The 15,674-nt window shown below is 46.2% G+C and overlaps 1 protein-coding gene across 7 annotated transcripts in view; it reads right to left on the bottom strand.

The window, feature by feature from the left end:
- Nucleotides 1–15,674, bottom strand: part of LOC119453217 (glutamate-rich WD repeat-containing protein 1) — an 84,595-nt gene that overhangs the window by 65,054 nt on the left and 3,867 nt on the right. For 6 of the 7 annotated variants that reach the window (XR_007467020.1, XR_007467022.1, XR_007467021.1 and 3 more), the window contains exons 3-5: nt 11,963–12,101; nt 10,295–10,505; nt 5,454–5,593 (exon numbers count right to left, since the gene is read on the bottom strand). Coding sequence is in view for 4 of the 7 variants with exons in the window: in XM_049667645.1 (XP_049523602.1) it covers nt 5,454–5,593; nt 10,295–10,505; nt 11,963–12,101 (490 nt within the window). In the remaining 3 variants the exon portion in view is untranslated. The remainder of the gene's footprint in view (nt 1–5,453; nt 5,594–10,294; nt 10,506–11,962; nt 12,102–15,674) is intronic. The other variant, XM_049667643.1, reaches the window with a different exon arrangement.

Below are 15,674 nucleotides of genomic sequence, written 5' to 3'. Positions count from 1 at the left end.
TAACAATGTAAAGACTACCAATATCGTTGGTAACCGTTGCTTCATTATGGGTGATCACGGACCCTTTGTGCCTTACAACGAATTTCAGCCGCTTACATGCAACTTTTGAATAAAAAACTGTGTTCGAAAGGGTCACTTTCGAGCAACTTTCCTAACTTAGAAGTCGCTAAAATGTCACTAATTGTTCATTCAAGTTGCTAAAGAAGTCGCCGGTCACTGAATGGAAAACTTTGTCACTAAACAGACAAGAAAGTAGCTAAATCTAGCGACAAGATCGCTAAGATGGCAGTACTGGTTACAGACCGGTAAATTATAAAAAGCAAAGCTGATTTTGTCTTTTCAAAAGATGGTTAGGTCAAACAACCCCAACAAACACAGGATGATGCAAGCGACTGAAGGTGAAACTTGTTTTGAATTGACAGGCAACAGCCTCCCCTGCAGTGCAGGCTTTTTAAAAGGTGCGCCCCGCAGGCGACTTGCACCGCAAAGAACCCCAGCCCTTAACTCTCAAGTGTGGCCGGCCAAACGTCATCTGCTACAGCGCGTGGCGGCAAAGCCCAAAATACAATCCTAGCTGCCCTATAAGCAGGGGAAGAGAAAAAAAAAAAAAAGAAAACATGGCCTCAGCTGCTTTAATGGATTTGCCAGTGTGCGGCCGACAGTGCCTGCTTTCAAAAGTGAGGGGGGCAAATGGCCTACTTAGCCCTCCCTGTAGATACGCCTATGTCACATTGTCGTCACGTGATGTGCGCTTGCCGCTGCAAAGCAAGCAATTTCTACCCCTAGTGAATACCGATTTACGTTATTCGATTTTGAGCGGAAGCAACACCATCTGACACCTGCCACTGCTGCACAGAGGTGCGGGAATGCAACAGCAATGAAAGCTGAAATCCCAGAAGCAGAACTACCGCAAGCCGAATTGGTGCGACCGAGAGAATCAGGGAACAGCGGCACATATTTAGGGGAGACCCTGCTCTTTGGAGCCGGAAATTCGCCCAAATATCTTTTCGCTTTCCTTTGCACCAGGTGTTTCGAGTATTAATTCTGGCTTTAGTGGATCCCTGTATCATCTTTGATTGATTTAGCCTTTGCCAAGGTCACCATGAACATGTCCCGAAATGTTTTTCTTAGTTTTCTCAAAACAGAATTTCTGGCGGTGTCACCATCTTAGAGTGATGAGAATAGATTCTAGTTATCCTATTGCAAAAAAAAAAAAAAAAAACTGCTTAACCTTGCACTTGGCCACGCAACGCTTGAAACAGCGAAGCTGGACGCTCGTAGCCCAGCATTTTCCGGAAGTGCGTGCGCACTTTTCATCTTATTTCTCATGATAATGATTTCTTTTCGTGCGTCTCGGACTTACGGCCGTCACTGCGCGTTGCATAGCGCAGCTTGAAACAGCGACACCGCGTTGCAATGCCAACAACGCGTTCCAGCAGACTCGCTCCATGAATGCGTCTCTCTCTCTCTCTCGCTCTCATAGCACGCAACACACCTCGCAGAGCACGAGCCTGCGAATGCGCCAGCTGTGGACGAAGACGACGACGCTCGAGCGCAATCATATGGTTCGCATAAATGCATGCTCTGCAGGCATGGCTGTATAGCCTAGTGGTAGAGTGTACTAGAATGGGGCACTCTACTAGTGGTTACGACGCTCGCCTTGGGACCGGGGGTACACGGGTTAGAATCCCGTCTCGGCAAGAAAGTTTATTTTCTTTTAGTTCTTCACAGTTTCTGGATACGAACCCCAAATTACGGCTGGCTTAAACAGCTTTGCTGTTTATTATTGTTAATTATACACTGTTAATTATACTGAGTGTATATCATGCTCAAAGTTGTTTTTTCTATGCTCAATGCAAGATAAAGGATGTTCTATGCTCGATGCAAGATAAAGGCCAAAACAATGACGATGTAATGACAATTTGACAATGCAAAGATGGCTATTAACGTAATAGGACAAATCGACAAACATAGCAAACCCAGTTTTGACGTTTGAATGGTAGTACAGTGATATGTGCAGTGATGCTACTGCGGACTTATGATTTGGAGCAATTTTTGGAGCATCAGAAATTTCATTTTGGGGCACTTTGGAGCAGGCAATTTGGCATTTTGGAGCAGCTTGCAGCAGCTGATTTTTCACATCCTGAAGTATTTCAAAAAAGCGAGTTGCAATTTGCATTCAATTACCTGAATAATAATTCTCATGTTCTCACGAAAAGCTTCGTAAACATTTCCATCTATTGCAGATCTCGTGGAGAAAAAAAATGCACTTGTGTGCATACGACACACACAGACACAAATTGATATCATTTCGTATATTGCTAGTTTTCCCAGATGTCATCGGTAATATCCAGAAACACAAATGATGGACACATTGGCGGCACGCAGTTATTATAACTACGTCATGCTGCGCTTCAAACAAGCTACTAGCTGCGTTTCCAGAGTAGATAACGTCCGCCGATGAATCGCCAATTAACCTTGAAGCCGCGAGCCTCGGCAGAAACCGCACTTTGCCGTCGAGCCGCCTTGCAAGGCAGACGCCGCGTCGGCGCCGTGCGTGGCACTGCTAAAGTCACTGGAACCTGGAACTTTGAAAGTACCGCAACCGCCGGAGCGAGCGCAGGCAACACTGCGCGGAAAAGACGAGCAGCTCTTCCTCGGGTTTTCTAGGCTTGCTACAGTGAAGAACAGCACGATGGCTGCCGCAGTGGGCCCTGTGAAATCCACAAACAAAACTGCATTTCGTTTAGCTAGATACGATGTAAATTACAAGTACAGTAGCCGACGGATTTTTCGGACTCCAAAAATTCGGACTTGTTGGATATTCCGGACTTCATAGAGGTACCGGCAGGATTCCCATAGAGCTAATGCATTTTCGCGAGCGATTTTTCGGACGAATCTAGGAGCCAATGTTCGATTTTCCGGACTAAATCGCTCGCTCCGAGCCACGCTACTCGATCTTGGAGGCTGCCATGTTGGATTTTCCGCTGGCTTGGCTTCCAGTGCCCCCCCCTGTATAGCCTTCAAGATTAGTACATGCACACTATCCTTTCGTCTCCGAGGCCATGCCCGCTCTTCCTTGGCCGACAAAACGTTCCAAAAAGCGGCACTTGCTTTTTATTTTTATTTTTTTTCGGTCAGCTCGGCACTATCGTTACAGTGGCTAGAACCCATTCTAGCCACTGTACTATCCTCATATATCTTAAGCGGAATCCGTTTGTTTGTTTGTTTTTGTTTTTTTAAGTTTCGGTTGCGCCGTACGCTGTGTGCGGGTGAAAAGGCGGCCGGAGGCGCGCGCGGACTTCGTTCGCTCGCGGGGCACGGGGGCTGAAATAGAAATACGCGAGACGGTGGGAGTTGCATTCTGCTCTTGCGGCTGCCGACGGAGCTGCCGCGCAGGCACCGTATCTTGAAAGCGATCTGCTATGTGGCCGAAGTGTGCGCCCGCGATCTGCGATGGGTACAAAGGGTGTGCGCCGAGTGCCACTAGCTTCGTATGCGCCGTTTTTTTTTTTTTTCGACGTTCGCGTTGAAGCGAGAGAATAGACAGCGCGAAGGTCAATATGCCCGCGGTCATCGAGCGAGATGTGTTCATGTAACCTGTGCACGCGTGACACCGTGCTTATTTAGTTAGTAAGCGCATATTTACAACTTTATACGGCCGATAAAACTAACATTCTTACTTCGTATCGCTGTCTATTAATTGGCTATCGCAATCGATGCTCCGCCTTTTGGGCGAAAGTGCGACATTTTTCTTAAGCCGCTCTAAGCCTCATAATTTTTTTCTCTTGGGGGGGGGGGGGGGACGAGTTTTTCGGACTGCTCGGTTTTTCGGACTGCTCGATTTTTCAGTCCCCGCGAAGTCCGGAAAATCGGTCGGCTACTGCACTCGGAAAGTGAAGCATTCAACTGTGCGCCACCCGTTCTATATGCAAAGCGATCCCGATGCTCGTGTGCCACACAAGATTTTTTTTTTTCGGATTACTAGGTATCAAGCGCTGCCACAAAATCGTTTATACGCGTGGATATTATCGCTTTCTAACGTGGCTACTAATTTAACCGCGCTCGAAACGTTTCATACAGATCTATTTCTACGAAAATAAACGGTCCATGACTGCACTACAAGAAAAGGGATGCTAAAACAGAATTAACCAGGTCATATTCGTGTTGTTTTAAACAACACACGAGAAAATCTATATTTTAATTTTCAACATTGACAGGTCGATCGATCTTTATTGCAGTGGTTTTCTCACTACACTTTGTTATTTTTGACACAGCCGCCCGTATTCCGTAGCTCTTCGAGCCACATTTTGCTCGGTTCTGCATATTTCTGAGCATCTCCTCGCTTTGTTTACTCAAGACAAAGGCAAACCGCAGTCTTCAAAGCAAATGCGCGAAGAAGCTTTTCCATCACATTATGGCATTTAGGGAGTTCGATGAAATACCGAAAGGAGCTTCTCAGCTTTGCGATATCAACAAGTTCACCAAGTGGGAGTGAACTTGTCGCTCTTTATCCGGTGCAGCCAGAGATAGCACGGCGCTTGCTGTCGCTCTTTCCGCTTAACTGGTATCGCGAAAAGCGCTTTCCCGGACTCCCGGCGGTTGCTGCACCCGAACGTGCAGCACCCGGGCATTTCCTTTCGTTTTGTTTTAAGTCTACGAAAGTTACATATACACTAAACTATACAAAATGCAAAATCTGACCTCGTTGATGACTCGTATGCGCGGCGTGTGCGAGCGATGTCTGTCTGCTTATCTCCTCCGGCGTGGCTTAGATCCGCCATCTATAGTGGAAAGTGATCACCTGACGGCAACTCACCAATCGGCGGCGCGGCGGCTAATTAGAGAAAAGGGCTGCGGTACTTTCCAGGTTCCAGTGACCTTAATTGGGACGTACGCGCTAGAGCTTTCTCGTCTCCTTTTTGCAACTAAGGCTGCAACTAAGGCTCGCCCTATCGTCACGTTGAACGTTTTAATTCCCCGGTGGTACAATTGGCGATACACGTCGTCAAATCCGAGACTGTTTGGCGCAGTTAGGCGCAATTTTCGTCGATTGTATCAGGATGGCGCAGTAAATCCCAATTGGCGCACTTTGGCGCAGTTGGCGCAGGAGTGGAATCACTGTATGTGTGATTGCTAGCAATGGAAATCATGAGCAAATCATCCCCATCAGCAGCAGAAGTAGCAACAGACTATTTTGTGATCACTGCAGAACAAAGGCCTCTCCCTGAGATCTCCAATTACCCTGTCCTGCACTATCGGATTCCAAGTTACTATGCTTGCAAATTTCTTCATTTCATCACACAACCTAATTTTCTGCCATCCTCGAACTGCACTTCCTTTAACTTGGCAACCATTCTGCAATTATAGTAGACCACTGGTTACCTTTCCCCTATGCATTACATGGCCAATGAGCAAATAGCCAACACCCAATTGAGCGCCAAATATCTCACCGTGGCTTCGTTGGGAGACCATTGAATGTCTTCAACTGATGCTGTGTGCGCCGTGTAGGGCCGCTGGTCAACATGCCAGCTGCCTTCCTGTGGCTTCCACAGGTGGATGCTCTTGAGGCAATCGCCCGTCGCCAGCACACCTGCAAGGCACGACATATTCATTTACTATTTATCACCGTTACCCTCAAAGCTTACAGAAAGCTTAGCTGCAGAAGCTCTGTCTGTTTTTCTTTCTTCCTCTTCTTTTTATTGCCTACCCTGCTTGGGCCCGCCAAAGGCTTGCAGTAGGTAACAAATAAATTAAAAAGAACTATCATAACACACTCAACCTCTCATGCCGACATAGCCGGCAACATGTTCGTCTAGCACCCAAAATCCCCTCTGCTGGAAAGATTCAAGTCATACCTACGCTGTTCCTTATCCAACTGCTACTAAGCAAACAGAGGAATTCCCTAACAGCTATATTGTGAAAAAAAAAAATGCTGAAAGACACTGGTCAACACAAAGAAGACTACATGCATTGCACTTGTATAACTTTGCAGGTGAGTATGCTAACAGAACATGCAAGGGCACATTGGAGTTTAATGCAGCATTAAGCTGCCATAATCGTCACACGCCGACTGTCATAATTGGCAGACAGCGAATTATGACGCATTCTAAAACCAGTTCAGGGCCCAGCCGTGTCATGCATTGGGTTACCCACTGCAGCACTATGCATTCCAGAAGTGTGGAGGCCTTAATACTAGTACTACAATCAGGAAAGTAGTTTAGTTTGGTCCCGTTCAACTAAAGTGTTTCGCCAGAGAAATCACAGCACCTCGAACAGGACTGGCTGTACTATGAGCAGTCTTTTTTAAGAACAGAGTTACCTTATTTACTTTACTCAATTCTAACGCACCCTCGATTGTAACGCGCACCCGTTTTACGTGATCAAAAAAAAAAAAAAAATAATCCTTCACAGTACCGAACACCTCATGCTTTTATACTGAAATTCAACTTTCTCTCATTTGGAAAAACAAAGATTTACTCCCAGTGAACTAAAGTTGCGATAAATAAAAAAGGCGCAGCTTTACCCAAAAGACGAAGCATCGATTGTGATAGCAAATTAGTAGACCGCTATACGAAGTAAGGATAGCAGTTTTATTGGCCGTACAAACTTGCAAACATTCGCTTACTAAATAAATTAACAAGGACGGTGTCACGCGCGCACAAGCAAACATGAACACTCCTTGCTCACTGACCACGAAAACTCGCTGTCAAAACACGGGAGTGACGAAGTGCGGCGAGCGAATTGACCGTCGTGCTAGCATGCCTCTTGATTCAACGCGACTTGGCGAAAACACAGCGCGCGGCAGAATCTCCACGTCGCAGATCGCTTTCATGATAGGGCCAAGGAAATTGTATTGCCAAAGTGGATTGCCACAGAATACGTCCCGCTTCGGTGCACTGAAACCCTCCCGTGTTGCTTTGCTGGCAAAAATCCTCTCCTTCCGTTTGCACCAGTCCCGCACGCAAGTTTCGGATTCTCCGAATGCCCGTGATGCGGCCCGATTTCCGTCCGTCTCGGCACACATGATCACCTTCCTTTTAAACGCGGCATCATGATGAACTCGGCACTTTATGGTGATAGAGCAGACGCAGGAAACGGGAAGACAGACGGTAGATTAATGCCTAAGCACGTGTACTGCAGCACATGGAGGAAGCTACGGCAGCTAGGCTAGAGTGTAGCTAGGCTCGAAGCGCGTGCGAGGCGGCCATTTTGAAATGCCGACGGCTATATGGTAACACAGATTTAGGGTTGTACTCGATTCTAACGCACACGCAATTTTTGGAGCTGTTTTATCGGACAAAAAGTGCGTGTTACATTCGAGCAAATACGGTACTCTAGTGTGCTATAGCTATGCCCTAAGAACACTCACAAGAGTTTAACCTCAATCTACCGAGGTACATTTCACAAACTGTGGTCTGCAAACTCGCAGGGTTCCTCAAATGAGTTCAGTGTTGCACTGCAGAGAGAGTCCACTGAGAAGCATCATAAACTGAACACTAAGACGTCTGCTCGGGCACTTGAGATTACCTGTTTACATAGACCACATTATTCCACACCAACCCAGACCAAAGTGAAAAGCAGTGACAGGGTTAATGTTGCAAATAATTTGTGACATTGGCTGTCTTCAATTAAATATAACTGCCCTTCCATGTTTTCCACATAAACATAATAGAAGGTGCGATTGCCACCAAATATAGAAGAGAGGCTGCTTCAACCTGCTGCACTAGTGTACCACCGGAATTCATCACAGACTTTCAGAGAGTAACAGAAACATTTAGTAAACATAACAGTACTAGCAGCTGCAAATATACAGCTCAGACCACTCACAATGCAACCGCTTATAGTGGAGACCTGGTTATTATGCGGCCTTTCCTGGCTCCCGTTTACCCGCCCATACAACTCCCATGTATACGCATACAGCTTATAGTGCAGACGCACGAGACAAAACACCGGTTATGAATGGGGCTGCTGGAAAAGTCAAGCACTTCTTAACGAGAGGATTAGGTAATTTAGGCACAACCGAGTATAAACCCTTGTGGTGATCCTGCAGTTGTCGGACCCTTACCATCTCGTAGGTAGAGTTCTCAACAGTCGCTAGACCTACGACGTCGGAGCAGGCCAGTCTCGGCGACCACAGCAGCGACACAATATCTCAGTCGAGGGGAAGCAAGGAGAGCAGCCAAGAGGAAAGCGGAGGAGGAGGACAGCAAACAAACAAGGAACGAGAAAAAAAAATAATAATAATAAGACGCGGTGGCAGAGGTAGCAGCACGTTGTTATGCATGCCCTCTGTGGGTGCGCGTGGGTTGCCTAAGCCGCCTAGGCAATGGAAAAGTCTTTGATCTGGCTGCTTTTCAACGGTGCATGCTCCATGCCAAATGTGTGCACATTGTCGCTCTTTGGCTCTTCAGTTTGTGTGCAGAAAGCAAACACAGTTTTTATGACTCCAGCATTGCGAAAGAAATCGTTTACAAGATTTCGCTGTATGCAGTGCTTTATTCAACACCTATTAGAAATATTGCAATGGTCGAGGACACGGGGCATTTTGCATTCGCCAGTCGCGATGCGCATCATCGCAACATGCAGTTCGCTCATGCTAAATTAAATCCACTACGCTGTCAGTTTAAAGTTCCGTAAATTCCGTACGGTGCTTCTAGACTTTAAGTCTGCACACAACCCTTCGCTGTTCCTAGCTACCAATACGCGCACGTACAAAAGTGGAAGGTGTTCACAGTAGTGGCTGTGGCTGATCGCCTGCAAACCCAAACTTCTCTTCAAGTGTGCTGGTCAGCCCATGAGCATGATCGCCGTTTAATTGTCAACGGGTACAAACACATAAAGGGCAAGCTTTCCGTTTAGGCATGCCGCCCTACACTCCCGCCGACTGTGCCTAACAGTGATGCCTCGTCGGTAGCTGGCGACCAAAGTTGCGGTTTGTTGCCAAGCCAACAGAACGCTTCGCAGTGGTAGAAAGGCACTTGGATAGCGGAGGAGCCACTTTGACAATGAAAATGATGGCACGGGTAGCACATGCAGCGTTCGAATGGAGGTAACTTAGATTGTGGTTACCATGTCTTTGACATCGCGCAAGCGGATCAGTCTGAGAAATCGAACAAGGCAACATATCGTATGCAAAATTTCGGATGCCGTTCTACATTAGTTTTGTGGAGTAGGTGGTGGTGCCGTGGGGAATACGGAATAATTGAGCAGGGTTGAAAAATGTATCACCGACTTTCTTCCCTCTATACCATTCTTTTTTTTCTGTGTTACTTTGTCTGCTTCATGCATAGACAGCGAGTCCTCGGACGTCATAACCTTACAACATTCGTAAAGTTACAGAGCTGCAAACATCCCTAGTCATGTACTTCGATTCTCGGATAAACGCAGCTGCTTGGTCTACATGTTTTGCATATGTGCAGCGTTTAAAAAATGTTGTAGTTACAGTATGGTACCATTTATAGTGCAGATATACCTGACTCCGACGACTTACTTTATAAGCAGTCTATGCTGCAATTACATTACATGTATCACCTGTAACTGTGCAAGCTCGGCATTTGCTGTATCCGTGTGGGTCCTCGTCATCAGCCTATTTTTGTGTCTACTGCATGCCGTGTGGGTGCACATGTATAAATGGAACAACCCAAGCATGTGTAAGGGCCCATCCCATGGTAACTAAAGCTTGGGGAAACATTGCTCTACTGAACACTCAATATATTGAGGGCTCTACAGTAGACTACCGTCAATTAGACCCCAGTTAACTTGAATGTTTGGTTAATTCAATGCCGACCGAAAGTCCTGGCCAGCGCTCATGCACTTCTATGGGCCCCAACTTTACTTATTTTGATCCTAAAATTGGCCTTCGCCGGATAATTTGAACTTGACCAGTCAGCACGTATGTGCCTGACCCTAATAGCGGCCCTAATGGGAGCACCTGCCTTGGCAGAGCTTAGGGGTACAGTGAATGTGTTGAACAGACTTCATGTCCTGTTGAAAATGCCGATTTTTGGCCTGCCCTAGGAAGATTTTTAAGCAATAAACGTAGCTCACATCATTTAATTACAGTACTATTTACCCGATTCTAATGCGTGGCTCTTTTTTCAAGAAAATCAGGCTGAAAATTGCCTGTGAGGTGAAATTGGATACTAAAATAAAACCACATTCACAATGTTCGTATGCTCTACCGCCATGCTTTTAACCTCTGTCTCTTCCGACGTCATGCAGAAGCATGAGGACGGATTCCGGGAAGACAATGAACAAAGTTTTGCATAAGCGTACAAGCCAGCAAACGAACCGGGTTTAGTTGGTGACCAGTCAACAGCGTAGCCCTCGGCTAGGTGACCTCCAAAATTGAAGATGGGCTTGGGAGCCTCATGGTTGCGCACATATGACGACATGGCCGAAGGATGGTCGAGCACGTGCAATGGCCGAGCAAGGTCCCACAGGTAGACACGACGGTTTTCCGACCACGATGCTGCTAGGGTCCTGTCGCCGACTCTCGCAACCTGCAATGATGCCAGAGCACAAAGCCAATTCATGTTCACTCGAGTCTCCAAAAGCACCTCTCTTACTATGTAACGTTGTATCGAACAGTATCGCTACCAACTTCAAAATTAAGTCCTGCAAGTTTTTTTTTAACTCCTTCAGGGGGCAATTAATTCTGTCAGCTGAAAATTTACTTTCACAACGTTTCCTGCATCTTCGAAACCGCGAAGAGCCCGCAGTTGCAGAACCGAATTAAGAATTTTCAATTCTCCAGTGAGTCTTGTGAAGTTAACAAAATTTCAACTCCATGCAAGAACTCTCTACAGGGATGTCAGACATGAGAACTAATTCATGTTTAGCATACTCTAGAAAGCACCTATCGACTCATTTGATATGTCTGAAGTAAAACATTGAAAAAACAATGAAAGAGGTGAACCCGCTACATGAAGACATAGTGACAGCAATCATTCAGCTATTTACCTTCCAACGTGTTTTAATGATACACTTAAGTTATACAATGGAACCCCATTGATGCGTTCCTCACTGTTGTGTTTTCCCAGCTGCTATGTCGTGTTTTCGTGGTCCCAACCTAAATCCCATTGATTCCCGTGTATTATGTTCCCTTTTGATACATCCCCATTTTGTACTGTTCCCACATCCTAAATAGCATTTAAACGCGGCAACCAAGTATGTTTGGCAGTGCAGAAGGAAAATTTGCTCTCCCATGTTGCAACAAGTGATCAACATGTTGCAACAAGCAACTGAAGTTTGCAATAAGCGACAAATGTTGCACAAGCCAGGCACTGCACAAGCATCGGGAGAAAACGTGCACAAAGCAGTTGGCGAAGCTCCCGAGAAAGTGTGCGTTGGTTAAAAACTACCAATAACCACGCACACTGGACCAAATCCACCGAGCACAAGGCTACATTTATTTTGGGGCCTGCAAGGATCTTGCACTGCATAATCGCCTGTTCTTTAGAGCCGGCTTAGCCGCAATAGGCCCTGTTACGCAGTGAAGCATATGCAGGGGAAGCATATCAAGAGGCCAAAGGGGCCACTGTCACGGAACATCGTACTTGTCCCTTAATTATATATGCGCATGTGCCACCCCCTGTGACAGTAAAAGCGCCGAGACATCTAATAACTGTACTGGCAGCGAGTCAATGTTTTCCTGACGCTGCTGTTGTAATTTGAGCCCTTCCTCATTGCTATGTTTCCCCGGCTGCTACATATTTTTTTACAAGGTCCCTTGAAAAACGTATCAACAGGTTTCTATTAATCAAACGTGCAGCACAAGTAAAACCAGAAGTGTTTCAGGATGTATGTGAGAAATGTTGAACATCACTATCATTTCACCAGTGATTTTGCTTTTCATCTTGGCAAGCACAATTGCTCGGACAGCATGTGAAATGGTTAAAGCGAAGTTTTCTTAACCTAACCAAACAGGCTCTCTGAACAAGGTTATGAAGCTACACACCCTGACACGGTTGACACAGCCGTTGTGTGGGACCAGAGCCGTTTCGAGCTCTGGTTTAGAGTCTTCGTCATCACTGTCTGAGCTGTCCTCGTCGTCGCCAGCGTCCTTTTGCGATGCCTCCTTATTTCGACTCAGGTTGCTGCGTGATGAAGAATAACGCAATGTTAGTGCTAAACTTACCAGCAGCACAAAAAGCAATCTTCATCAAAGGAGCCCTAAAGATAACCTAACAAAGTTTCAAGACGTCTCAGATATTATGCGACACTCTGTTGTGAATCTCCTCGGGCAAGGTTTTCTTTTCCGAAGCATCTTGCATTGGCGGTGCTATAAGAGCCACACATATTGCTTGACTACTTTCACATTCATTACATAAATTTCATAAATTTATTTCAATCTCAAAGAAGTCTAGGGCCCACAGCTATCATAGCTAGTGTGGGGTCCATGTTTCACACCTGTACATCTTGTGTAGGTGAACAGTAGAAGTTGCATTAGACAATTTAACAAACTTAATAAGCGAAACACATTTTAAGTTGCACATTATGCAATCAACAACAAACTTCCTTATGTGAGGCAGGAAAATTCTTCGCGATTTCGTAATCAAAAGAACTGGAAATCCAGCCAATGGCTCTGTTTTACCCTAAGGATTTCCGGCTGTTGTATGTATTCTTCCAAATTCGGCAGATTAAAAAGGTTGCTGGCCGCGGCTCCAGTGCTATGTGTGCATGCTCCAAATGCATTAATTGGAAAGCAATCCTTTTCAGTTGTTATTTGATGAAAAATTTCACCCACGGTATACTTGAAAACTTGCGTCGAACATGTAAGGCCAACCTCCATGAAGAGAAAAAGCGACGAACTTTCGGCGGCGGCCATCGCCCGACGTAAAAAAAAATGACTGTATGCGCCGATCCACTCTCTCTAGATATTCGCCGCCCAGCGAACCGCCGCCACCAAAAGTCGTCGCGCGCGGCGGAGAGCGTAGACCAATCGGACCACAGTGCAGAGGTTGACTTCCGCCGGTCGCCCGTCGACGGGAGTTTTGGTTGTTGACGCTTGGCTACTGTTCGGCTATTTCCTACATTCGTTTCAAACGGTTGTTTTCCAGCGCTGTTTCACCTACTTGTTGGTTGTTCTGCCTCAATGTTCTAGTGAATAACATGTGGTCAGGGCGCTTGTTTTGTGTAATCTATGTAGTTAGAAGCTTCGCTTCCCGATGATGCTTTGCCCATGCATACCCGCAACATGACGCCTTGCGTACCGCTGTGTTTTGGAAAGGACATTTGATTGAAGTTTGCAGGGTGTAGTTCACTGGCACATCCGAGAAAAATGCTGAGCTGAAGCATCACGTAGCTGCGGCATATGAGCGGCTCGCTACTTTAAGAGACAAAAGAGCCTTCTCGCAAGCTACATACATAAAACATGGCGGCGGTCCCCGCTGCCCGCTTCGAATTGAATTTGGCGTGGCTTTTGTAGAATTCGCTTCGTTCTTAGCAAATGACTGCGTAAACGGCTTTCGCTTAGTCTCAGGCTGCTTCGACGACAGTATATTACGGATAACCTTGTGGAGTTTTCGAGATCGCTTCTCGTTTCAAACGACACGAAGCATAACGAGGGAAACCTTCAAGATCTGTCAGCGCCACCTATCGGTGAAGTCGAGAGATAGGCGTGACGATGGCATATGGCCTCTGAGATCGGAAGATCTCGCAGGCCAACGAAAACTGTAATAAACGTGCGCTGCTTAGCGTACGCTGTACTATAGCATATAGCGTACGCTATACTAAAAATGTCTAATAGCTTTCTGTGTTTCCTCGATGGCAGGGCAAGCTCAAAGGTGGAAGCTGACGGGAGAAAAACTCTGCTGCACGCGAGCGGAGAGAACCGTAAACAAACACAGGTTGACAGACGAGGGATAAGTATCGGCGAAATACCGACGTGCCGCGTATTCACAAAAAAAAAGTTAACAGTCTAAATAGATTCCGGCTAACCAGTGAACACTTATTCTACGCACTTTTTCACGTCAGGTGCCTTATTTTACGCGTAAAAACATTGATTTAGGGCGCTGTTCTGCCTTCTGCTTTCATTCGCCAACGACACTTTTCGCAGCCTATCTCGTCTGGCCACAATGACTCCTCGCGGGCTGTGTCGACCACACGGTCGGCGGCGTTTGCCGGCACTTGGTTGCATGGAATGTGGTGCGATGGATTCGCGACGACGCTTCGCGCTGGATTTTTCGTCACGTGAAATTCGTTGCGAAAGTTCGCTGCATGGAGGTTGGCCTTCACACTTGCGCAATGTTTTGCCAGTACATCTCATTCCTGGCTCAGTAAAGCATGCAGGAAGGAAAAAAACTTGAAGGGAGCATTACGTCGCACCGCCAGCCTTGCCCAGTGAACCCTAAGTGAAGTGCTTTATCCTCGCTGTATTGGCCCAACACGTGACCTCCGAGACTCGGTCTACTGGCCAGGAATGTTTGTTTCCCGGTAGTTTTTATTCGATGTGCAGACATTCGGTTGCCCTGCTCCAGCTCTGCCTACAGATTGGGAGCACTAAAACCTACCGTGCACTCTGGCGCGATGATCACGTGTTGAGCCAATTCATTTGGTTTCAGTCGTGTTGCACAATGTTCCCTCCTAGCTCTTTCCTTCCTCCATGTAGTAAAGGCTTCCAGCTCGTGGTCTACCCAGAGACGTATTATTGATTAGCCAGTTGCCTACTCCTAAGACCTCGTGCTACATGCTGCCTGCGGTTAAAGGGATGTTCCACACTCGCCACCCCGGCTGTGGGTGGCACTGGCTAACACTCTTAGGGCTAGATCGAGTACACATACACAAACGTCAAAGACATCAGACAGGGAGAAGACGGGCACCACCTTTGACACAGCCCAAATTGATCGTAGCTTCATACAAAAAAATTTCTAGAGTGAGCTCTAGTGCTACTGTCTACTGGAGCTTGAAGCATCGTAGTCCAGCCAACAAGGGAACGTTTACGCAGTAAACGGATTTGCCGAAACTTTGTTCTTCTGGCTTCAGACAGCTTTACGACTTTGTAAATTGATTATTTTCAATGAAACTGCATTGTAAGTGCAACGATTACCAAGGTTATGTGTGTACGCCGTCTTACTGCCATCAGCGTTTAGAAAAATAGGATTGCTTTGAAATTTAGGCCGAGAAAGTGTAATAAATATAGCCATAAGAACATACAATGTCCCAAGCATGAACGCTGCATAACTCCACGTATACTAACATGCTAACTGAACAATAACAGCACCAGAGTTCCCTCTAGAATTTTAGTAAGAAAACTCCTCGCAAATCTCGCATATCATGCAGAGATTACGGATTCAGCTTCTACCACCAACATGTTATTTTCTTCCGCTTTCATTTTCCCAACCATTTCTGCCCTTTAAACTAGAAAATACACTTAAGCTCCCCTATACATTCCTTGGCTTCAATGGTAGGCACTAACAAGAGGATTGTGCCCTTCAGTTGCCCCGGTTATTTTTTGCTTAATGATTTATGGATCGATTAGTTTCATTCTGGTGGCATTTTATGCCCCAAGCTGCACAGTGTGCTATCATGGCACACCTGTCAACCTGCGAACTTTTCAATTCATAAGACAGACTTACAATATGAAGAGGGGGAGGGGGTCGGAAGCACCTTGGCAGACATCGCTTCGTATTCAGGTACCAAAATGTACCATCTGGATTTGTTCACCCATT

The sequence above is a fragment of the Dermacentor silvarum genome, chromosome 5 (genome assembly GCF_013339745.2).
Source record: "Dermacentor silvarum isolate Dsil-2018 chromosome 5, BIME_Dsil_1.4, whole genome shotgun sequence".
Classification (NCBI taxonomy): domain Eukaryota; kingdom Metazoa; phylum Arthropoda; class Arachnida; order Ixodida; family Ixodidae; genus Dermacentor; species Dermacentor silvarum.
This window is presented reverse-complemented; position numbering and strand designations above follow the sequence as displayed.